Here is a 26,627-nt window from a genome sequence, read left to right as displayed (position 1 = left end):
AATCCCCTCCCTTGTTAATTAATTGCGGATTTACCCTTTGTGCCTTTTTCTTTTTATTGGGTCCAACTAAAAGCCCTTTCATCCTACGAAGCGTAAACTTTGAATGGGCTTTGCCCATTTTGGATTCTAGCCCATAATAATTTATATATTTTAGAGATATTTAAATAGGATCTAATTATTTAAAACTTGAAGGCGCCTTCTCCCTGCACCTCCAAGACTTCTTCTGTACCCCCAAAAAAGACCGTTATACCCTCATTTATAAGAGTGGGTGAAATTCGTTGGGACGCAGTAAATCTCATTTACTGCGTCACCAACCTCATGCACCCCCAAAACTTGACTCTCTTAGTATTTTTCTCTTCTCGCGTTTCGTCGTTCTTCATTCCAATTGCTCTCGTTCTCTTCTCCCTGGTCCCTTTCTGTCCTTCATTCATTATGTGGTCCATTCATAAAAGTTTGTAAATTTTTTTAGGAAACGGATTACAGAATCCGTTTCACAGTGTATGAAACGGATTCTGTAATCCGTTTCCTAAAAAAATTTGCAAATAACCATGGATTTCAGAATCCGTTTCTAAAAAAAAAATAAAAAAAAAAAATAGGAAACGGATTACACAATCCGTTTCCAAAAAAAAAAAAACAAACGGATTTCACAATCCGTTTTAAAAAAAAAAAAGGAAACGGATTACACAATCCGTTTCCAAAAAAAAACACCAAACATAGTCTTCATCTCAGCTACAATCAGATGCCTTTCTCATCCCAGTGCGCATGTTCGTGCTCTGAGTATATCAGTTCTTCGTGACATTTTGCAAATAACCATGGATTTCAGAATCCGTTTCTAAAAAGAAAAAAAAAGGAAACGGATTACACAATCCGTTTCCAAAAAAAAAAAACCAAACGGATTTCACAATCCGTTTTTTTAAAAAAAAAGAAACGGATTACACAATCCGTTTCCAAAAAAAATACCAAACGGATTTCACAATCCGTTTTTAAAAAAAAAAAAATAGGAAACGGATTACACAATCCGTTTCCAAAAAAAAAAAAACAAACGGATTTCACAATCCGTTTTTTAAAAATAAATAAATAAATAAAAGGAAACGGATTACACAATCTGTTTCCTAAAAAAAAAAAAAAAAAGAAGAGGGGGGGACGTGGGTGGTGCTGTGTTGTGTGTGTGGGAGAAGAGAGAGAAGAGGGAGGAGACGTGTGGGTGCTGTGTTGTGTGTGTGGGAGAAGAGAGAGAAGAGGGAGAAGAGGTGTGCAGGGTGCAGAGGAGGGAATCTGCTTTTGGGGGTGCAGTGCGGTGAATCACGGGGTATTTGGGGGTGCAGTGCAGTAAAAAATAATAACTCATTTTTTAATCATGGACAAAGACAGAATTAAGATAAATTTTGGGGGTACAGGAGAAATCATTGGAGGTGCAGGGACAAGCCCCCAACTTGAATTATGAAAAACAAAATCAAACTTTGGTCGGCCCATGTATTTCTTTTCCACCCGCAACTAAATAAGTTCTTTAATAATCCATTGGATAATTTAGACTTTAGTTTATAATTATAATTTTTTGCTATGATCCACTAGTATTCTAAGATTTTGTCTTCAGCTGACTTGGAAGGAAGATATATAATCTCATCGCAAAAATATTTCAATACAACATAATCTAATCAAATTTTTATTAACTTGTTCCAAACAAGAATACATTTGAAACCATCTAATTTAAAACACATATAAATCAATTAGCATCTTACTCCACTTCCTAATCTCAAAAAAAAAAAAGGAGAAAAATGGATTGAATTAATAATAAAGAGAAATGAGAACTTATTCTGATTTGATTCACATTAATCTATCTAGAGTCACATACGATGTGTTTGTAAAACAAATAATTAGTGAATTAATAATGTACATAAATTATATTTCTAAACATAGAAGTTTAAATGAAATAAAAAAATATTCATTATAAATTTGCATTATTTAATGGGAATTGTTATTTAACAAAGAAATATAGTTTGTTAATTTATGTTATTAGACTAAACCTAAAAAATATTTCATCCTATGTCTAATGTTATTTATAATTGATTTCAATCATAGTAATGACGAAAGAAGGTAGAAATTAAGATCGTTTGGATTAGAAAGAAAAAATGAAAAATAAGTAGAAAATATATGTTATATGATTGACACAATAATATAATTTTTAATATATTTTAAAATAATTTATATATAAATATTTTTCAAATGTAAATTAAAGTTAACATAAATTTAAAAAAAATATAATTAACTATTACCAAATAAAAAGGTTATATTTGAAAATATTAATATACTAAAATAAATTGCTTCAAAGATACGAACAATTAAAATTAATTAAGTTTATTTATTTATTGTTTCAATATTTTATTTTAATTATTTAATTTTTAGTATAAACATATATAAAAAATATTAATATTTTAATTTTAGTTATCCGTTTATTATAGTATAATAAAATATATTAACAACAAAGTTATTGACATAATTACAGTTATGTTAATAAAAAATTGAATAAATAGAGGATAATCAATTATACCGTTTTTGTAATCATTGATTATTAATGGATTATCTTTTTTTCATGAGAAATTTTAAACTTTCGCTTTCATTAGATGGGCCTCAGTACTATTTCAATAAATAAGAAGAGTGTGTAAAAGAGACGTATTCAAATCCAAATAATAAACAAATTAAGAGAAAACAAAACAGACCAAAAAGCACGAACCATGTGACGTTATTGACTAGTATACTCCGCTACGTCTTTCCCACCTCCACCATCTACACCTTCATAAAACTAAATTGCTTTAAAAGTTTATATTTAATTACAGTTTCATATAATCACATAATACTATTATAATTAATGCTGATATTCTATTTATCACGTTTCATAAGTTTGTTAGTTTTTAATAATTAATTTAAAAGTTGCCTTTAACTTGTTTATGATTAGACGGTTGGATAATTATTTTAAGATAAATAATTGTCTCATTTCGATAATTATTATTCATGTTTTTATTAAAGAGAAAATTAATATTGATATGTAATTAAAGTATTTCACGTTTTATTTTTTGTTTTATAAATTTAAAATCTTAAATAGTTTATATTAAGATTAATTTTAAATATACATCATCGTTATTAAACAAGAATATTGAAAATTTAGATGAGAGACAAAATGTGTTATATCATATTATAAACTTATAAATGAAAAATATGTCATAGTTTTTTATGGATTAGAATAAATGTTACACTAAGACAAAGTTAAAAACGTGTCCAATGTCAAATTAAGAAAGAATCTAACCATCAAATATAGCAAAAAATATTATAGTAGGAAGTATATATTAAAAAAACGTGCAATTTATATTATCATAATTTACTTTAAATAATAAATTATTTTTCATTTGTTTAATTTTTACTGTCTATAAAAACATACTAAATTTACAACAAAAAAAAAACACTAAAAGAAGTAAAGTTACTGTACTAAAACTATTGTAATATTTCTTCCTACTTTAATCAAATTAAAATATGATAACAATTGTTATACTTAAATAACTTTTTTTACACATATTCATGATATACGAATGGATGTTTCAAAAATATCGAAGTGTTTATTTATTTTTATCATATCATTGAATAATATAGGAAACGACATGTGTATTTTCGTTGGAAATTGTTTCAAAACATTTTTATATTTGTGTACGAATAATTTTTATATAAATTTGAATTCATTTTATATAAAATTTTATTGATTAATCATTAAATCTCTCCTTTTAAATTTAAAAAATTATACCTAAAAGTTTTTTTTAGAAAAGGGATGAGTTGAAAAGGTTTGAGTTTGGTTTGGAGGAAGAAAAGCAAATAGATGAGTGTGAGAAGTGAGGGAGAAGCGCGTTTGGCGTGACAATAAACGTGAAGTTTGTCATACGAGAAACTTCCAAGAAGACTTAATTCTTCCCCTTTATCAAGTTAACATTGACCAATGAAAGTTAACAAACTTAACCTTAAAAAAGGTAATAACACTTGTGCTAAAAATATATTTTAGAGTAAAAAAAAGTAATTATTTAAAAATCACATTACATGTGCCATATATAAACATAATATATTAATAATTGATCTTTTCAACTTTTTTTTTTCGAAAGTCATATTTAATACTCGTTCTCTTTTGTGTCTTTGTAAAGGAGTAGTGTCCATGAAAGTTCTAGAATTGAATCCGAAAAAGAAAAAAGAAAGGTGAATGACGTCAGCACATACGCAATCTAGTCAGAGTATGAGGTCAAATAACCTTGCAGCGGAAGCCCCGTGATCCCGTCTCCATTAATGTGGGGCCTAAAATCTCGGAGTCTCGGCTATTTAAGACTTTCTTTTCTCTCAACAACCACAAAAACCCAACACACACAAACACAAATTCTCGTTCCTCGAATCGAATCATCGTCCAAACACGACACAACAAACCATGTGCCCTTCTGGTCGCCTTCTCAACCCCCACGCCACTGTTGCCGATTTCCGGCCCGCATTCGAAGTCCTCGACGCCGATCGCGACGGCAAAATTAGTCGCGACGACCTCCGCGCCTTCTACGCCGGCGTTCATGGCGGAGTCGCCGGCGGAGATGAGCTGATTGGGGCAATGATGACCGTGGCCGACACCAACAAGGACGGGTTCGTGGAGTACGAGGAGTTCGAGCGCGTGGTGACGGGAAACGCGCAGACAATACCCGTGGGTAGTGGAGCCATGGAGGACGTGTTCAGAGTCATGGACAAGGACGGCGACGGCAAGCTCAGCCACCACGACCTCAAGACTTATATGGCCTGGGCCGGTTTTCCGGCCACTGACGATGACATCAACGCGATGATACGCTTCGGCGGCGGCGACAAAAATGGCGGCGTGACGTTCGATGGTTTGCTTCGTATTTTAGCGCTTGATTCTGCCGCTGCTAATTGATTAATTTGTTTAATCCGAGAACATGTTTGGGAAATTGTGTGAACAATTGAATACAAAATAAAGTTCTGTTAACGGTCATATCACATTTTTCCTGGGTTCGTGTTCATAACTTTATTTGTGTGAGGAGAACATTTGCTTTTGTTTGAGATTCCTCTGCCAGCGATGTTGCATGCGTACTTGCATATGGAGTAAACAAAATTGTTAATGTTATTTCATTATAATAAATATTATTAAGGACAAGGTTTGGTTCATCCTTTTCTCATAAAAAAGAAAAACAATTTTTTGCTGTTTTTCTCAAATTTTAACTTACTTTTTATTTATTTTCTTAAAAAGTTAGTGAATTGCATCTTCTTTCCCAGAAGTTTCTTCATCGGTGTCGCAAGATATTAGTTAATTTGTACCGTATAAATATATATTTCTTTTCTATATTGTTGTTTATTGAAACAAAAGAATAGCAGTGAGAAATCGAATGCAAGATAATTGATAATTGCGTATATACGGAACCGCCTTTTTCTCTTTCTCTTTTAAGAGATTGTAGCAAAAATCAATAAATATAAAATATTTCAATATTAATTAATAATTTAAAAAGTAGAGATATAATTAATATATATTTTGTAAAGGATTATAGAGAAACAAAATCCTTCCAAAAGTAGGGATGAAGAAAATAATCATCGAGACAGTACTATTTTATTTATAGTCCTTTCTTTTGACTTCTCTCTACTCGCCAAAATTTAAATCCTTTCAGTAATAAATTTTAATTGAATTAATAACTTAAAATATATTTTCTATATATAATTTTAAATAACTATTCTGTTTTAAATGGATGGAGTTAATAATAATGGAGCCTAACAGTGTTTCATAATTAACTTTGACTTCACTATTTTTTCTTTGTCAAATTTAAATTTATTCCCTATTAATAATTTAATAAATTACTAAAAATATGCTCCCTAAATACAAACTGTATATAGTTCTATTTTCTAAAAAGTATTTTGAGAAATATTTTACAAATAATTAAAATTAATGTAATTTCTTTACAAACATGAAATCAAATAATATGTTAGTGATTGTATTAAAATCTATAGTAATCTGACTAAAAAAACTAAAATGTATTTGTTAATATCTTAATAATTGACCAAAAAAAGGTATTTTCTAGTATAAAATGAAATAATTATTCTGATAAAAATAAAAGTAACTTTAGGAGTTATTTTTAAAATAAATAAATAATTAAGCTCATGATTTATACAATTATTACAAGTTATAATAAATGAATACCTTTAATTTATAAATTATATTTGAGATTTATGACAAATAATATACTTTTTACTTATTTATATTTTAAGAAAAATAATAATTAATTTAAAATATATACGAGGAATAAAATTTAAAGTTTTATTAAAAACTTGAGTTGTTTGTTGTAGGAATTTTGAAGGTGTGAAAGGACATGTGCAACGTTCCAAAGTGCTTTGGGAATAGTGTTGCACTGTGTTTTGATTCAGTATCGACAAACGCATTAAATACAATATAAACTCTCATTTCTCACATTTATTTAACAGTAAACATCAATGTCTACACACACTGTTGTGTCTTGTCATTTTCATTGTTTTGCCAGCTAGATTTCGTACATCCTACTTTTGAATTCATCAATTATTTATATTTTATTTAAAAAATAGAAATTCATTTTAAACTTATTAATTCTACTACAAATAATTTTTTTCACAATTCAACTCATTCAAAGCATCACAATTACCTCTAATCCACTCTTATTGATCAACTCCTACAAATTATTCAAATACTTACTTATTTTTTATGAATAAAAGTTAAAAGATTAGAGGTAAAATAAAATCAATTGTTGAAGTGACACACACCATAGCTTACCCAAAAAACTTGGAAGTGTCAGTTCAAAGTTTATTCTTTGAGATGAAAAAAAAAATATCTACTTGCTGCTTTTATTTGTTTTAAGTTTTCTCACTCCTTCTCATGCCGGGAATCTCAAATCTACCCAGGTGTGTAAAAGGTTGCTCTTCTTTAAGGAAAATTATGCTTTCACAAAAATTTATGTGATAAAGTTGACAAATCTTTTATAAATGGAATTAAAATAGATTATTTTTTATTTGTTAACTAAAATAAAATAATTAAGTAATATTTTTTTATTTAAATATATAATTTTTTAAAGTTTGTTAAAAAAATTGATAAACTATCATTTTTCCTTCTTTAATTCATCCTTTTTTTCTTTAGTTTCTTTTTCTTCTTCTCTCTTTTTTATTTTTTATTTTTATCTATTTTAAAAGGTAACTATGTTCAAGCTTGTCTGAAGCACGTGCTGTTCTCTGCCTATTTTATTAAAGTCTGTACCTTTTACAAACATTTCAACAACTGTTTGCCTGCACAATATAGTCCTGGGGTACGTTAAGATATATTAATTTTTAATGCTTGCATTCATTGATTTCTTAAAGTTAAAAAACAATATATATATATATATATATATATATATATATATTCAGTCTCAATACTTAAGCGTATTAAATAATATTTTAGGCTAAGTTTAAATTATTTAATATTAAATAATATTTTAAGTGATGTTCAAATTATTTAATATATTAAAACTCAAATATTAATATAAAACATTATTTAATATTAAAAAATTAGTATAATTTTATTAAAAAATTTATATTTGTTTATTTTTAAAATTTAAAAATCAAAATATATTAAAATTTATGACAATAAATTTTAATTTTTTTAAATTTTAAAATTAAAATTATAAGTACTGTTTAACAAGGATCGTAAAACAAACCAATTTCACCCTTAGCTGATAAAAATAAGGAACTAGTCCGTCACACAAAAATGGGTTAAAAACTTTAGTTTGTCTCGTTACAAATGGACCAGTGGGTTAGCGGGCTTACCCACCACTTTTTTTTTTTAATTATTTATAAAATTTGTTTATATATACTTATAAATAAATATTTAGAGCATGTTTTATCATGTAAATACTTTATAAGCTTTTAATTTAACAATTAATATATTTAATTGGATACATTAAAATAATTATTATATTCACATATTAAATTACTCTATTATAACTAATAATTATAACTTAATTTGTAAATATCAATATTTAAATCATAATAGTATTGTATATTTACATTTATATAAAAATATAATATAAAAATTTTATTTATTTATAATTTTAAAAAACAAATAAATAATTAAAAAAAGCCACCAAACCATGAATGGATTGTCTCATTAATTTGACGAGTTAGATAAACCAAACTAAAACAAGTTGGTGGATTAAAAATGTCAATCTGGTTCTCTCTTTTCTTGACGAGTGGATGGACCTGATCCACTTTCACATGCTCATTGTAAACAAAAATAATTAGTTGAACTTTAACTAGTATTTTTTTTTTCAATGAAACTGTGTTGTTCAGGTTTTGTGACTACTTAGTGAATCTATGACATTCATAGTGTCCTTGTGTATGAAGAAGATTCCCTTTTAAATAAGGTAATCTCAAAAAGTAAAAAAAGACATGTATATTATAATAATAATAATAATAATAATAATAATAATAATAATTATTATTATTATTATTATTATTATTATTATTATAATAATAATTACAATAACAACAATTATTATAACAATAACTCATATTTTATTTTGTTTTTATGATTAAATAGTAGAATGGTAATTATCTATTTTTATTAACTAAAATTATTTTTTAATCTATCAAACTTATTATATAATTTATTAACTTTCGTAAATTTCTATTTCAAATATTTTCAATTTTCATTATCTTTTCCTAATTAAACAATCTCACTTTCACATCTATTTTTTCTCATATTCATCTTAAATTTAGTAAAATAATAAAACTAAAAATATTTTTTTATTACAAATAATTATTTAAATTTAAAATATAATAATTAAGATGATAAAATTGAAAAACCAACAAAAGACATTAAAGATGTTTATCTTTTTAGATGTGTAATTGTATTAATAATAATAATAATATTTTTATCACTACGCAATATTACTATTATTATTATTATTATTATTATTATAGTTAGACACATTTTATTTTTATTTACTATAGGATTATATCTCAATTACTTACATCTTTTATTTGTTTTATTATTCATTTTATCCTTGTATTTGTGTAATTATTTGAATTAAAAAAAATAGTTATTAAAATTAGTAAATGATAAAACTAACAAATAATTACTTATTATAAAGAATTATTTAAATTTAACAAATAATAATTAAGAGGATAAAATTGTAAAAACAAAAGAGGACACAAAAGATGTGTATCGATCTCTTTATCTGTAGTTGTTGTATTATTATTATTATTGTTACTATTATTATTTTTACACTACGAGATATTATTATAATAATAATATTATTATTATAGTTAGACACACCTCTTAATCTTATTTACTTATTATGGAATCATATTTCAATTATTTGTCCTTTTTATTTGTTTTGTTATATATATATATATATATATATATATATATATATATATATATATATATATATATAGACATTAATATATATATTAGTATCGTTAACATTGACATTAATATTTATTGCATAAATATTATTATTATTATCATTAGTTTCTTATTATTGGTACCATTATGTTATTATCAAAAATGTTTTTTTAATTATAAAACCTGTTATTATACTAAATAGTTTTGTTAAATAGATTTTAATCTTTTAAAAAATTATAATTTATATTAATTATTATTCTAAAAAAAATTGAAATAAAAAAAACCATGCGTACACGCTGAAGAGGTTATTATAATCATTTTATACAATCAATTAACTGCACAATATTGTAATATCAATTTTATTTATTATATTTAAAACTAAAATTATTATCATGTCACTTAGATTTACTACTTCATTACTTTAATAATAACATTTACAATAATATAACTTGATTATATTTCATTACATAATATTTTCACTACTTTATTATTTTAATATAAAAAATAATACAACATATACATACGCACATATCAATTTACTAGTTATTACAATAATAACTCATATCTCATTTTGTTTTTATTATCAAAGGATAGAATGATAATTATCTATTTTTATTAACTAAAATATATTTTTTTAATCTATCAAACTTATTATATAATTTATTAACTTTTATAAACTTTTATTTCAAATATCTTCATCTTTCACTATCTTTTCCTTAATTACACAACCTGATTTTTGCATCTCTTTTTCCCCGTATTCACTTTAAACACACTTTTCTAAATTCATCTTTAAAAGTAATTAGACTCCTTAAATATTGTACAATTGGATATTGTAAGATATTGTAGTGATCCAACAATGGGATCAAATGAATTCCTTTTAAATTTATAAATTAATTAGGAATTTATGTTAATTTTTTATAAGATCAATGGTTGATCTTCTAAGAGGCTAAAGGGGCATGGCCAACAAAATATTGTAAATTAATACATTTATAAATTTTAAAATTTAAATTTTTTAATTTTTTTTTTAAATATAAGTAGTGTATATATAGAGAATTGATGAAAATTAAATTAGACATCTTTTTAATTTTTTTTACAACAAAACGTTAATAAATAATAAAATATAAAATAAAGTATAATAAAAAATAAAAATATTTATTAACATATTATTTATTTTCTTTTTTATTGTTTATTGAGTTTATCATATATTGTACTTATTTTTCACTTTTATATGTTTTTTTTATGAAGAATAAAGTTAGACACAAACTCACTATTTTTACTTTCATTTTTCATCTGTTTACTTTCATTATTGGAGAAAAAAAGTAACCCTTTTTTGTGAAATTTTAGTTTAATAGTTAGCTTTATTTTTTTAATCTCATAAACCTTTGTATATTGATTTCTTACGAATATAAAAGAAAAAAAATAATGTACTGTATTTTTTCATAGGTTTTTAATTGTGTATTATTTATCATTTTTTTAATAATTGCTTATTTGAATTTTTTTATTTGATTATAATAAAATATTTTTTAATCTTAAAACTTAAAAAAATAGATTTATGTTTTAAAAAATATATATTCAACTTCTTTACATATTATAAAACATATATTAATAATCCAATTGTTCAATCTGAGCTATTTCTCAAGGTTCAAAGGATAACTATAGGTGAAAAGTTTTATATTTATTATTTGGAACGTGATTATATCTTCAAATATATATATTTGTATGATTTCTTTTGTAGTTACAATTTTTATTTTCAATTCCAATTATATTAAATTGTGTGTTTATTTTTATTATATTAGTCATAATAACTAAATATATAAATTTTGAATATTTTATTTTGGCTCTTCCAGTATTATTAATCGAGATATGATATCATTCAGGAAAAAAAAAACCTTTAAAATGTCGTTAATTTGTAAAAAAGAACATATATTAGAAAGTGATTACTCTAAATGTAAACTTTTCATAGTTGAGAAAATATGCAATGGATTAAGGAAAAAAAAAATGATTACGGTTTAAAAGTAAAAGTGGACATCTTTGATACTCCGATATCAATTATGCACCATACAAATGTACAAGGTAAGCTCCGTTTTTATATTATAAAATTTTCATTAAGGACATTTTTTATATTATAATTGTTTTTCATTAATAACTATGTCATGCCACAGAAAGACTGTAAAAACATGATAATCTAATTTACTTTAAATAAAGTTTACACTATTGATAACAGAGAGGGACAAGAAGGAAAGAGATTCAGAGAATTTTGATAGCATATAAAAAAGAGAGGTGTATGAAGCGACACCTCTTAACATTTTCTCAAAACTACATTTACAGCAATTCATTTTTTAATGATGCTGTGTGTAATGTAAAAAGGTGACAACGAAATGCTTTTATAATAAAGCGAAAATTTGTGTGTAGTTTAAAAAAAGGGATTTTTTTTATGTAATTTGAGAAAGTATTATAAGAATTAATCTATCTGAAAAGGATTTTACACTATTAACAATGGGAGGGTATAATTTAAGAAGATCACAAAATTTAGGGGATTTTGTATAACACCAAAAAGATGGGATATATACTCGATTGATTAATTGATCTGGTGTCTAGATATGATAATTGATTGTGTATGACAAAAGCTTCCGCAACCTAAATAATTGATTGTTTACATCTAGTAATCAATTATCTGTATATAACAAAAACTACTTATAAAAGTAATTGATTAATTACAAAAATAATTATTTATATTGTTCAAAATTAAATTGGTATAATCATGAATCATTTAGGATTTCTCAATAAGATTGTCGGTAATCATTTTTTATTCATAAAGAATTTCAAAGTTTGTTCAACATTATGGAAAAAAAAAACCAAGTATTTTAAAAAGGATTATCGAATAATAAAGACATTATAGAGAGGTTGAATAAGGTACATCGAAATTAAAAAATAGCTAAGTGTTTACAACTCTTAAATGAGTGTTTGAATTACATAAAAGCTGAGGGTGACATGATACAAATAAAGAGGTAAAGTGATCTTTTTTTGTTGGAGGATCCTTTAAATCTGCAGTCGACTAGTTTAACACTTATAACGGTAGTTCTCTTTAAACCAAACATGAATTATTAGGTACTAAGGAACTCAAAAAGAACTTCCCTGCAAATTGTTATAAAAAATGTCAAGTATTTTCTATATATTATGAATAATTATTAAATGTTTAGATGTTCACGGTCAAATAAAAGATTTAGTGTTTAGGACTTAACAAACTAGTAAAGTACAACAAAGAAAATAGTATAAAGTATTTTTTTTCCTAGATGAGATCCCATGAGTTTATTTTGAAAATATACTTCTTTCAAAAAATAATTAAAATTATTTTTGAAGTATAGAAATGTGAAGAAGTTTGAGAAAAAAAATGTCAAAAGATGCACTCTACTTACACGTGCCTTAATAACTGTAAATGCCCGTCACCAATCTTGTAATTAAACATTATTTTATCTTCCAAACTCAATAAATGACTAATTCATTCAGATTTAGAAAGAGTGAAATATAACATTCACTGGCTAAAAGGAAAGAAGATAATTTTTGAACATAATAAAGAATAAGAAATATAAATGTATCCAAATTATATATTTGTGAAGTGAGCGGCGTATGAAGAGTAATAATAATACAACTTGCGCGTCTTCTCGCTGGTCTTGGCGTGTAAGTATAAAGCATTAGGCAACACCAGTGATTAAAATAACAGCGAGGTAAGAAGATAGCACATGTAACTGCTGGGTCAATGGTTAAAAGCGATCGAATATTCAAACAAGGCGATGCCTGATGACTTTCCGTTCTTCATCCAATACAAAATTGGCCCTTGAAAACTGGGTGCTGTTGAAGAATGGTTTCAGATCATAGATGTCATGTTCTTGAGCCTGCGCAATGTCAAATAAAGTCAATTCATTGATTACCTCCGTTGGTAACAATACTCAAAGGACAAATCTTCTTTACCTTATTGTACAGATCATCTACTTTAACATCTACATAAGTTAGCCCTGAAGTAGACCCGGTCACAATTTCTTCAAAATGCATAGCATTCTTTACAAGCTCCCGGAGAATATAAAGCAGCAGTTCATTATAGTCCTTCTTGAAAGTCATGTACTTTCTAAAGCTCTGGGGAACAACAAACACATTGTTTAAGGGGAAGGCTCAGGGTTATATTTGTGCAGTACAAATTCCATTCCTTTTAAAGTGAAAAATAATTGCAAAATGGTACTACTACGAATATAAAAAAGGCCAAAAGATGAAAATTCATTTGTAACAAAATATGATGCCACGGAATATCAGGATTCAGAATATTTTTTTATACCTTTTGAAGAGCCTTCTGAACCCCAAACTTCTGTGTTGAAATAAATGATTCAAGTAGAACACGAATTGCCATGTCAACGTCCTCTTGTGTAACATGCTGTCTGAGATGCATTCTCGCATGAGCTTCAGACATCCGTATCATGGATTCGATGTGTCTTACAGCAATAGGGACTCCTTGTCCGTGCTATATACAAGAAACAAGAGAAGCATGTCAACGAATCGGAATACAAACAATAACTACAATCTAGTTTGGGAAAAAAGTTTAAGACATTACTGAAGATTCCCTCCGCAATTCTGCATATACATGAGACAGTTTATCCATATCGGCATCTTGCAACCTTGGAAAAATATTCAACTTCGCATATGTAATGTACTTCTTCAGTAGATCCTGAGGAAGTATCTGCAAGAAAGCCAAATAACTCTCAAAATTCAAGACACGGAAGTCATACCGAAGTTTCCCTTAAAGATCACAAAACACAAGCAGGTTCTTGGGAAAGACCTCTGGATCAGCTGGCACAGCGGATGCATGGACATCTTGGGACTCACTAAAGGACTTATCATCTTGGTTAGCACCCTTGGGTTGTGACTTGAAGTGACTGTCAACGACAAACGTTGCAAGCATTTCATCAGTGACGGGATCAACAACATCCTGTAAAATGGACGCCCTCAATAAATACGTTCAAACGAGGAGGTAGAGAAAGTCGTGAATTTAAATATAACCTTCACAACGCAGAGGACATCAAAACGAGAAATAATAGGATCTGTCAATTCAACATTCTGAGAGAATGTTTTCGAGGAATCATATCTGCAAATGAAAAAAATTGTTTAGATACTTGAAAAAAGGAACAAAACCTTGCAATATTCGTAGTACATCCAATATCTTTCAACCTGTATGAGATAGAAGTTGAAACCTTAGCCTGATGAACATTACAAACTTGGAGCCAGGTGGAAGCAACCTTAAAATATTTGCTTACCTTCCTCCAACAGGATTTGCTGCAGCAATTACAGAACAGCGTGCCTGAAGAGATGTAACAATTCCAGCTTTTGATATGCTAATACTCTGCTGCTCCATGGCTTCGTGGATACTCACCCTGGTAACAAATACATAACTTAGTAGGTCAAGGATAGTTCGTGAGGGTGCAGATTAATAATGAAATTAAAATTTTTCAAGCAATTGTAAAAGACTGTTTCCTAACCTATCTTGGTCATTCATCTTGTCAAACTCGTCAATAAGACAAATTCCTCTGTCGGCTAGAACAAGGGCTCCTCCCTCAAGAGTCCACTCCCGTGTGATTGGATCCTTGTGAACAGCAGCTGTGAGACCCACGGCTGAAGCCCCTTTGCCAGTAGTGTATACAGCTCTCTGTCCAGTTTTTTCAACATACCTTGAAGTATATTTTGAAACGTTAATTTACTGAACACAGTTACCAGTAGAAAGACATAAACAAAATCAACTTGATAAATTATACTTGAGAAACTGAGACTTCGCTGTTCCTGGATCACCCAGAAGAAGAACATTTATGTCTCCTCGAAGCCGATGCTTTCCTTCAACATTCTTTTCTTGGCCTCCAAACATAGCTAAAGCGATTGCAGTTTTTATGTCATCGTGACCATAGATTGATGGAGCAATGGACTTAATAATCTGAAATTAAATCAATCGGTAACACATTATGTAACAATATTCGAATTGAAAAAGAGACACAGAAAAAAATCTCAGGTACATACCCTTTCTCCGATTCGAGGGTCTTTGGCCAAATTTTCAATCTCTGCCATGTCTTCCTGTGTCAGTTTGTAAGCAGAAAACAGGTCTTGCTTTTTCGTAACATAATTTGCCTCAACAACAGTGGCAAATACTGGAAACCCATTTTTTGTGTTTAGGGATAAGTCAAAATTATTGGTATAAACACCAGTGACCTCCTGAAAAACAGAGCAGAAAAAAAAATATAAGAATCATCCTATAACAACCAAGACCAAAATAAGTAAAGAGTCCAGGTAAAAGATGATACAATCTCTTCGCCAGGGCGAGCGCAGTCAATAAGATCATTCAATAATATCACTTCCTTGTATCTTGGAAGACGACCTGCAGGAACTATTCCTGGACTTTCTTGGAGGGTAAGCTTCTGAAAGTTCCTATAAATTGTCTACAACAAGCGCAGAAAGGGAAAATTAGCTTATTTATCCTTTTGTCTTTCAAATCTAATGAGCGTGAAATCATTTTGCAACATATCAGTGGATAGATAACCATTTAGTAATCATTTGGCCTAGTCGAAAGGAAGACCAGTATTCCGCAGGATATGAGCATTCAAAGATTTAATTTAGACATCCTCACTCTCATCCTTTTTCCAATTTGGATCCAGAAAGTATGTACCTGTTCAATGTTGACAGTGAATGGTCCTTTTGATTGGCACTCAGGACAAGACCCGACTTTCACCTCTGAATAGGAATTCTGGAAAAAGGGACCCAAAATTGCCCCACATTTGTTACAGTCATACTTCACCTGCTGCAACTGGGGAAAAACTCCGGAGCGCCTAGTTACTACTCCCCCAATTCGGATCATTGTATTCAAGTGGATTTGTCTGCCCCAACGAAGCCAATTCAAAGTTTTTCACAGTGAAAAAAATAATGAGAATGAAGTAACACGCAGTTTGTTTTTTATGCTACCTTATATTTCGAATCTGATCGTAAACTGGCAAGTTGGTAATGCGTACGTAAATCTTTTGGTGTATATTTCTGTAATTTGGATGCAACTCAAAGACAACGCTCTTGGTAACATCTTCCATTACTTCTAAGACAGACTGAGGCGCATCAGCCAGCCAAATGGCGATGTTGGGATGAACATAGATAAATTGTTTATAATCAATCTCCAAACTGCACTTACTAGCTGCATAATAGACACGATGACCAAGTTGATGTAAAAATCGACATATCTCGCTAACACAAGTACAAGGCATAAACACTGTACAAAATATATTACCTGACACCATCTCATTTATCAGCCACACGTATTCCTTGTCCCGGTGTTCATTTTTCGGATTAACGTATGTTAGTAAGAAGTCCTTGAATTTCCTGGCTATGAAGCGGCGCACTTCATCTCTTGTAACCCACTCCCTAAGTGTTCCTTGAACTTGATACATCTCATACCCGTCATCAAAGTCGTCCTACATTCCATGTACCCAGGTTAATTGTAAAATAAATCAATGGTGTGAAACTATGGAATATTAATGGAAGAAAAAAATTCAAAGTAAACAGTACATCATCTCGATCGTCCTCGGTTTGATCAGTCGTATGGAAGTCCTCCCTTGAGTGCCCTCGTGACCTTCCAGGTGAACTTTGCATATCATCATCACTCGGTAAAGAAGCTCTGAAATCAGCTCGAGCCCTTTTAGAAGGCCTGTGACTGTCATCATCCGTATCTGGAATACAAATCACTGATTAACACCGTATATTTTCCACAGCTAACAATAAACAGTTAACAAGGCTTATTATAGCTAATGGGTATTTTAGTCCCTCAATTTATAAGGTTTGTGAAATAGACCAATAATAAGTGGAAATTCATTTGCACCATATGTTTATCAACCAGGAACCAGTGGTTAATCAAAACTGATATTCCGACTCTTGCTCATACAAACGAATATTAATGTCACGAGTAATACAATCAGTCTTCTTGATGTAAAAAAACCATTAGTTTTCTCTTCTCCCTATGGCATGGTTAAAAAATGTATTTTGGGGAACAATGGGTTGTTTTAGACTATTTCATTGAAAGGAATTGTTTTGGCCCCATCTATAACAACCTAGCTCAAATTCAATTGAGAAATGAACTTGCGACACTTCAACTCTTTGTTGTATAGCAAAGAAACACTTTTCATCCATTTAAAAACAATTTACCTTGGTCGTGGAGAAGCTGGGGAAGCTTGTTGCGATTGGTAGTGCGACCCTCACGTGCGTCGATTTCCATCTCCGCAGCCCTTCGATCCTCCAGCATTTGATCAAAGTCTCTGTCGTCTTCAAAGGTGTCGTCCAGCCCAAAAGCTTCGAACTGGTCAGCCTCATCCATTCTCCGATAGTCACTGTTCATTCACCGAAGCAGCGGAAAAGTTGTAAGTACAAAAAAGAATAGGGTTGTGGAAGGAAAAAAGAAAGAGACTGACTCCATGAAATTGTCGTTGAAAAGATCCTCTCCATCTTCCTCTTCCTCGGGTGGTTCCTCACGATCATCTTGTACGATGTTGGGGTCAACGGAAGCCTCGTCGTCCTCGGAGGCACGGCTGGTATGGGTGTGAGGAATCTGGTCGGTGTTGAAACCAACGGAAGGAGAGGATGGCGATTCGGGATCCGGCGACGAAGGGCTTCCTGGTTCCATGCTTCTCTCTCTCACTCTACACAGTTGTTGATTCTTCTTCTTCTCTTCTTTTCTTTTCCTTTGTAAATTTATTCAAGGGTTGCAAACCGCTCTTTTGTGGGGTTCCTCCGTTTGGCGGGAAAACTTTCGCGCCAATTCTCTCGCTTGTTGGGCTGAGCTGTGGGCCAAGCCCATTACTATGGCTCGCATCTGGACCTACACTACAAGTTCCATTCGTGGTTATTTTCCCTGAACCACTTTTTACTCTTTTTTGTGTGAACCAGGAATAAAATTTCGATTTATCCTTTCTGTATGCATAAATTGAGAAAAAAATTATATAGTTCAAAAATAATTAATTTTAAAATTAAAAAATTATTTTTATATACGAATTATACGATTTAAAAGTCAAAAATAACTTACAATGTATCTTTTAAATTGTACAATTAAAATAAAAAATTGTGTTATATTAGGTTGTAGGAAAAAACAATTATGTCGGTCCAATCTATTTAGTTATTCTAGTCTATCATAGTTAACAGTTATGTCGGACATTCCTTCCTACAATCTCGTTTTGTTTTTTTTTTTTATATGAAGACTTCCAAATTTAAAAATTCAGAAGTGGAAAATAACTTAGAGATTGCACAATTTGAAAGCTGTTTTCTTTAAAAAAATAAAAAGGTTTTTCTTGCGAGACAAAATGGCTACTACGAGTTGAAAAAGGTTAAGAAAAAAAATGTTTTTGAATTACATAGTCCAAAAGTATTTTTTGTTTCCGGATTAAACAATTTGAGAGATCTGTTCTTGTTATGGATTGTATAATATAAAAGTCTTTTTTTTTTTCTATATTGTGTGATCAGAAATAAGTTTTTAAGAAAAAAAGTTACTTTTAGATTTTATAATCAAAAATAAATTTTTGACCTTCAAATTGCACAATTCACTAAGGACAAACCAAAACAAGACTTTTCATACTTATGGGGTGCAGGACAAAAAGTATGGAGGTGAATGAAGAATTTGTCTTTCTTTAGTTTTTTTGGGTTTAATACACCTCTACTCTTTGTTTGGGCCCATAGTCAATTTCTTCTTGTACCTTCATAACTTTTTTCAAGCACCTCCATGATTTTTTTTTGTTTAATTACTCGTATAGTACTCAGTTTGGGGTTAAAATGTCAAATAAGTACCCAGTTTTAAAAAAGTGTCAATTGCATCCCAACTTTTGAAAATTGCTTAATTAGGTCCCTTTCAGACAGAGTTGACTAACGTCGTTAGTCAACGTGCCACGTGTCAATCTGTAGTTTTTTTTTTATTTTATTTTTAAATTTTTTTTTATTTTAAAAAAAATTAAAAATGCCACGTGTCAAATCCCTGTGTGTGACACGTGACGTTGTCAGTGCCACGTGGCGTTGTCAATGCCACGTGTCAGTATCACTATCAGATGTCATTGTGTTGATTTCGATTTAATCCCCATTTATGTTTTTTTCGTTTCAATTTAGTATTTGATTCAATTTTGACCTAATATTTTTTAATAATTAAAATATTTTTTTATAAAATTAAAAGTAATGGAGTATAAAAGTTTTACAAAAATTAAGTATTTTATATTTATATTAAAATTTAGTGGTAAAAGTCATTTTATTAAGTCATTTTTAATAAAAAAAATTAGTATAACATTCATACCAATAGAAATTTTGATTTAAAATTAGTAAGAGACAATATTATTCTATTTTGAAACAAAAAATTAAAATTAACAAAATATGAGTACTTAATGAAAAAGTAATTAATATTAGTATAACATTTATACAAATAATAAATTTGGTCTGAAATTGAGAGAAACATTATAAATATTAGTACTTAATTTTGTAAAAATATTTATACTTAATTATTTTTAATCTTATAAAAAAATATTTATATAAAAATATTTTAATTATTAAAAAAAATTAGGACAAAATTGAATCAGATACACATACTTAAATACTAAATTGAAACAAAAAGACATATATGAGGACTAAATCGAAATCAACACAATGACATCTAATAATGACACTGACAAGTGACATTACAGTGTCATGTGACAATGACAATGCCACGTGTCACACACAGGGACTTGACACGTGACATTTTTAATTTTTTTATTTATTTTTTAAATAAAAAAAATCACAGATTGACACGTGACATGTTGACTAACGACGTTAGTCAACTGTGTCTAAAAGTGACCTAATTGAAGCAATTTTCAAAAGTTGAGATGCAATTGACATTTTTTTAAAATCGGGTACCTATTTGACACACTAACCTCAAACTGGGTACTATACGAGTAATTATACCTTTATTTTCCTATTTTGTTTTTTTCTGAATTATTATTAAAAATACTCCTAAATTACACAACCCATTTTTTTATCATACTTTAAAAAAAAAATCAATCAAATTATACAATTTAAAAATTATTTTAACCTTCAGATAGCCTAATCTAAAAATAAAAAATTAATTTTTGAACTGTACGATTCAAAAGTAGCAAAATGAAAAAAAAAACATTATGATAGTTAATAAAGAAATTTATGGAGGTGAACCAGGAACTGCCTCAATTCTAACATACGAAGAGTCTTGGATCCTGTTGCGAGCCCAGATGCTTGGTGTCCATATCTGTTAGTCACATTCGAATTTGGATTCTCCGTTAGAATTTTTTTGTCCTTCAACTTATAATTAAATATGTTTTTTATTCTTTAATTTTTAATAAAAATTAAAAATAGTTTATTTTAAAAATATTGAACCAATTTAGTTTCTCAAGTCTGTAAATGTGTAAAATTAATCATTTTAACTAATTTTATTAAGTTTATTTGAAATTTTAAACACAATTCATTAAAATATTTAAATTTGTTTACACCATTTGACACATATTCGCTTTAATGTTAATCAACAAACGTATTTGAAACGTCAAATAAACTTTAAAAAATTTTGTTAAAAAAATTAAATCTACACATTTATAAAAAAAAAAAAAAATTAATTTAAAATTTCAAAAATAACTAATTATAATTTTCACTGTTGAAAGAAAACAAAAATATTTAACCATTTAATTTATTCCTAACTACAACGAGCAACTTCATGTCTTCAAGGTGGCATCCATGACACGTGAGCTTCTTGGAACATCATTGCCAGCTTAGTACATGTATGTCCCTCCTTATACATACTTCTTCCTCGTTTCTGGATCGTGGTTGTGCTTCATCGTTAAGCACATTCCCTCTCTTTATTTATTGTGTTCTTCTCATCATTACATCATTACACACATGCTACCATGACTTTAAAACAAAAAAAACAGGTTCAAATATAAAATAAGTCAAATATTTGGTATAGACGTTCAAAAGTAAAAAAATTTAAAAAATAAATTATTATTAATATTTTTATTAAATTAATTATAAAATTATGTTTAATAAAAGGACCTAAAAAAACTATACCAATATACCTCAATTAAATAAATTATAAAATTATATTTAAGAAAAAAAAATCTAAAAAAAAAATTATTATTAATATAGCTCTATTAAATTAATTATAATTAGTTTACGTTTGAAAAAAAAATTAATTAAATTATTATCAGTATATATTAATTTTTATTGGTATTAAAAATAATAATTAATGAGTTTAATGACAGATTTTCAAACAAAATTTTAGGATGCCAGGATAGGAGGTTGAATATGTTTTTAGTCCATGAACCACACGAAATTGAAACTTGTTATTGTCTGAAACTTTGATACATTTTAGTCTTCAAACTTTAAAAAAGGATGGATATAGTCCTTTTAGTTGAATTATGTTTGATTTTTTTTGTATCAAACACATTTTTGACAAATATTGAAACGAGAACGTGTCAGATAGTGTAAACAACTCAAATGCTAGCATGATATGTGTTTATACCTTAAAATAAATTTATTTAGAGTATTTAGCTTAAAACGACTATATTCATTCATTTTAAAAATTTATGGACCAAAATATATTAAAATTTCAGGTAAGGACGAATTTTAATTTCCCTCAAAACTCATAAATTAAAAGCATATTTAACACAAAAAATATATAAACTTTTTTAAAATATCAAATGCATTAAAATTAAATATATGTTTTAATGCATTAAAATTGGACTATGGCCCTTTATATGTACACTAAGTTTCATCTCTTAACGAGTGAAAACTTTTATTGAGTAAATTATAATTTTATTTACGTAAAAATTAATGATTAATTATCTTTATTCTCTTTTAATCAATTTAAGTTCAATTTACTTCTTTTATCTTATTATATCTATGAGACTTCTCTTGCCATTTTTTTCATCATCATCATCTATGGCTAGTATGTTTTTTTCTTTTTATTTGTGTTGTTGTTGTTTTTATTCTCTTTTGGATTTGCATTATAATTATAACCTTGTTTCATTTCTCCAGTTTTATTTTTCAGTACTTTTTGATTTACAAGTTTCAATAGTTTTTTTTTTTTTGCATGCATATTGATGAAGAATTGAAAATTTTCTACAAAACTATTAATTAAATTAGGGTTCAGTGTTCTAGTGGATGATAGATTAATTTTTCAGGTGGATTTTTTTTTCTAGAAAAATAATAAAAAAAATACTTACTATCACAATAATTTTAATTTGTTTTAATTATTAATCTTATAGTAAACTGTGCAAGTTTTTGAAAAAGTTTAGACTTAAGAAAGAGAAATAACATTGAGATTTCAAGATACTACAAGTATGTTATTTGAATGACAATATAATATTGTTAGATTTGATTTATTTTCATAATTAAACAGAAAAATTATAGATTTGGAAAATGATAAACCAATTGACATTATTAATTATTAAAAAACAATAGATTATATCCAAATACGTATATAACTTATAAAATAATGTTAACAATTTAGTATGCTACAGTCAAAACTTAATATAATAAAAACTTATTCAAGATGAATATTTTTAAAAAAAATATTAAATGAATTAGTTTTATTATCTATTAAGAAAAAAAATGTCAAATAAAATTAATTATGATAATTTAATATATAATTTTGCATTAAAAAACTTGAAAAATAAATTCTAATATAAGGTTTTGTTTTTTAAATTTGTTTTAGGCCTTTCAAAGTTTTAAGTCACATTGACGAAAAACGATATGCTTATGATTGTCTCTCCGTTACTATAAAAATAATTGTTTGACACCATTTGACGATTATCTTACAAATTATATAAAAATAAAATAGTCTCAACAAAAGTTAATTTTTATATTTTTAGAAGAAAAAAATATTATCATGAGAGATAATGTCAAATAAAAAAAAAAAGTATGATATCAAAATAAGAGTATACCGGTGTTCTTGCTATAAACACATGAACTACTTTTTAGTTTTCACCCTTAATTCACAATTTTATGAAGTGTGTTGTGCAGCTTTGTCTTTGGTTAATTATCCCTCTCGAGTCCCGAGCCATCATCCAGTGAAGTAGGGACAAAGCAAAGGGCCATTAGGTTTGCAAGCACCATGATATCAAACAAACAAGAGCAAAAAATAGGAAGATGTTGATTATGATTGAGAATTAAATTGTAAAATAAGTATAAATTGGTGGAGCATGATAGAAGGTGTGAAAAGAATAAAAATCCAAAATCTCTGGCAACAACAAAAAAACAAAAGAATTTGGAGATGATGCATCCCTCATTTGTTTATTGTTAATGTTATAATGGATGACCACACTCACACACACACATACATACCCAACAATCATTGCACGGATTACCTCAATGGAAAGCCACCATCATGCATGCACCCATCCAATGCGGATCCAGTTGCTCACTCATCTCCCACACAATACTTTTTCTTAGCTTCTCCATTTCAAATTCCTTCAAAGTTACATTAAACCCTAACTTGTTAAGTAATAATACGATGAAACAGTATAGTTTTTATCCAAAAGATTTCGTAATTGTTCCAACCGTTTGGCCCCTTTTTTTATGCATGTTTCACTGTTGTGCATAAAGTGTTTCAATGGACCACCTTTGACATCTCGAAGAAGGGTCCTTTCGCTCTCAACCTCGCTGGATTTTTCTGTTCTAATCTTCAACTATGAAACACACATGCCATGCGCTCCAAATTCTATTTCCAGTGCCTTCTTACCCTTGCCCAACCAAAACATTCACCACAATACTACTTTTATGTCTCACTTTATATACATTTTTTTTTTCATTTCCAAGCCTTTTATCACCCCTTTTGTTTATGAAATTTTTCATTAAAGTTATGTATTTAAAAACATAACGAAACAAATATAGACATAGTAAAAAAAGGATTGTGAAAAGAAGAAAAAGCTATATGAAAAAATCAATATAAAGGTATTTATATAAATATAGACAAAAACAAATAAAGTAGTTACATTAGAATTGCCTATTCAACTATAAGAGAACTTGTGATATTGCAAGTTTCAACTCTCATTTAAAGACGACAAAAGATATTTATTAAATACAAACTTCTCCTACCTATATAATTCAAACTAAAAGCAATAATTAAACTAAAATAATATAGTACAATCAGTTTAGAATATAAACTATCAATAAAATAGGGACAATGATGTACTATATTTATTAGCTTTTTGCATGATTAAAGGTAGTAGTAGTTATGTGTCTTCAGGATTGAAGACGACGAAAGTTGAGTAATTCAAAATAAAATAAGGTAAAAAATTTAGAAATGAAAATTTTGAATTTTAGAAAATATAAAGACCAATATTTGAAGCTGTGAATAATTCATAAACAGAGAAACGTCACCAGTTTACAAATATGATAGCAACATATGCATTTTATATTTTTGATTTGGGAACAAAAAAATAGGCTTTACAGGCTGGCTGGGCTGGCATACAGACAAGTGCCGAAAGTTAAACCCAGTCCAGTAAGTATGCCTAAGCAGCCCAAAATAAATAAAACACTTTTTTCTTTTTTATTTAAAAAAAAAAAAAAAAGGACGCGTGGTTTGGCAGTCTCTCTCCATCGCGATTGTGATCCCTTTATATCTCTACTCCACCGTCCCTCTCTCCCTTCAACTCAACTCAAGGGAACACTCTAACGGAACGCCTCACCCACCCTGTTCCGTTCCCTTCTCTCCTTTTTCCCGTTCCTCTTCTTTCTCTGTTTTAAGAATTCAACATTCTTCAGATGACATCATAATTCATAATCGTCAGAACCAACATCATCGTCAATGATCAGAAACCCGACAACAGCGAGCACGGAGCGGTCACGTGACGCGAAGAGAAGAAAGAAGAAGAAAACACAGGAACGCGAGGATGAGAAGCAGCCCAAGTGGAAATCCCAAGCGCAGCAACAAATCTACTCCTCCAAGCTGCGCCAAGCCTTAGCCAGAGTCAACAACCTCGGCTCCGCCTCGCCCAAAGGCAAAGCCGTGCGCCAAGCCGCGGACAGAGTCCTCGCCGCCACGGCCAAGGGAAGGACGCGCTGGAGCCGAGCCATCCTCACCAACCGGCTCAAGCTCAAGTTCACCAAACACAAGAGACAGAGAGTGGCCGCGACGCTCCCTAGCCGCTCAAAGAGAGCTCGCGTGAGCGTTCACCGGCTGAAGGGGAAGGGTGGAGCGGGTGTGCAGAGGAAAGTTAGGTTCCTGGGACGGTTGGTTCCCGGTTGCCGGAAAGAACCGTTACCGGTTGTTCTTGAAGAAGCCATCGATTACATACCCGCTCTTGAGATGCAGGTTCGAGCCATGAACGCTCTCTTTAACCTTCTCTCCGCTGCTTCTTCTTCTTCTTCTTCCTCGTAATGTATGTCATCTCACGTGTCTGTCCATTTTTTAAACTGTTACTATTATTTGCCTCCTTTTCTCTCCACTCTTAGTACAAATTTATCTAATCTATGTATCTATCTATTTTTGTCCCACTTTAATCTCGAAGAATGTGAACATCCCTTTTAACCACTTCGTGTAATCTTATGTGAATCTTGTTTGTTTCTGCTACAAATGGATAAATCTAAATAGATTAATTATCATCTCAACCGAAACAATACTATTCCACCCATGAAATTGACTCTTTTCTATCTTTGCAAAAGACCATAAATTAAACCAATAGAACAGAGTTTAGAGTTGAGAAGGTTCAGTTGCAGGTCGCGCCTCTTCTCATAAAGGTGGGGGAATCCATCGCAAAATTTACTTTCCTTGAATATTAATAACCGGATCCATGATTAAGCATGTGATTTAATGGTGTGAAGCTTGCAAAAAATATCATTTTTTCGAATCTGTGGGGTAACAAAAAACTACTGTGTTTTGATCTGAATTAATACAGTATGTTTTGAAGTGGAGTTAGTGGATACGAGACAAACATGGTGACATGACATGCATATTTGTTTGGTGTTACTATTGAATGGCAAAGGTTGCTATGTATTTGAGATTTTATTGGTGTTTATCTGAGCTAAAGGCTTCATGATACTGTGGGGGAAATTAAAGTGAATGTGTGAAGGAAATTGAATGGAGTGAATGTCCAACTCCACTTCTCCAAACTTTTCACAAAAGCTCCAAAAAACATGGTTATTGGACAGAGCAGAATGGCCTAACATG

General features: G+C 29.1%; 3 protein-coding genes across 3 annotated transcripts; 2 read left to right on the top strand and 1 right to left on the bottom strand.

Moving 5' to 3' along the window:
- The first annotated feature begins 4,366 nt into the window (after window positions 1-4,366).
- CP1 (Ca2+-binding protein 1) lies at window positions 4,367-5,017 on the top strand. The gene has a single exon (XM_028061665.2). The coding sequence runs from the start codon at window positions 4,454-4,456 to the stop codon at window positions 4,937-4,939; it is 486 nt and encodes a 161-aa protein (XP_027917466.2). The 5' UTR covers window positions 4,367-4,453; the 3' UTR covers window positions 4,940-5,017.
- Window positions 5,018-12,999: 7,982 nt separating this feature from the next.
- Window positions 13,000-18,170, bottom strand: MCM2 (minichromosome maintenance (MCM2/3/5) family protein). Its single transcript, XM_028066218.2, has 17 exons — window positions 17,896-18,170; window positions 17,633-17,814; window positions 17,000-17,160; window positions 16,722-16,905; window positions 16,409-16,628; window positions 16,116-16,323; window positions 15,754-15,888; window positions 15,473-15,664; window positions 15,217-15,389; window positions 14,944-15,132; window positions 14,722-14,838; window positions 14,468-14,552; window positions 14,247-14,396; window positions 14,022-14,147; window positions 13,749-13,931; window positions 13,391-13,552; window positions 13,000-13,314 (listed from the first exon to the last, which is right to left on the bottom strand). The coding sequence occupies exons 1-17, from the start codon at window positions 18,105-18,107 to the stop codon at window positions 13,201-13,203; spliced, it is 2,793 nt and encodes a 930-aa protein (XP_027922019.2). The 5' UTR covers window positions 18,108-18,170; the 3' UTR covers window positions 13,000-13,200.
- Window positions 18,171-25,037: 6,867 nt separating this feature from the next.
- LOC114176208 (transcription factor bHLH148-like) lies at window positions 25,038-25,991 on the top strand. The gene has a single exon (XM_028061165.2). It carries the CDS (start codon window positions 25,266-25,268, stop codon window positions 25,836-25,838), a length of 573 nt encoding a protein of 190 aa, XP_027916966.2. The 5' UTR covers window positions 25,038-25,265; the 3' UTR covers window positions 25,839-25,991.
- The last annotated feature ends 636 nt before the right edge of the window (window positions 25,992-26,627 follow it).

This window comes from Vigna unguiculata, chromosome 3 (assembly GCF_037176805.1).
Source record: "Vigna unguiculata cultivar grain cowpea cultivar isolate G323 ecotype 2 chromosome 3, ASM3717680v1, whole genome shotgun sequence".
Lineage (NCBI taxonomy): Eukaryota > Viridiplantae > Streptophyta > Magnoliopsida > Fabales > Fabaceae > Vigna > Vigna unguiculata.
The sequence above is the reverse complement of the archived record's forward strand: the minus strand, read 5'-3'. Positions and strand labels throughout refer to the sequence as shown.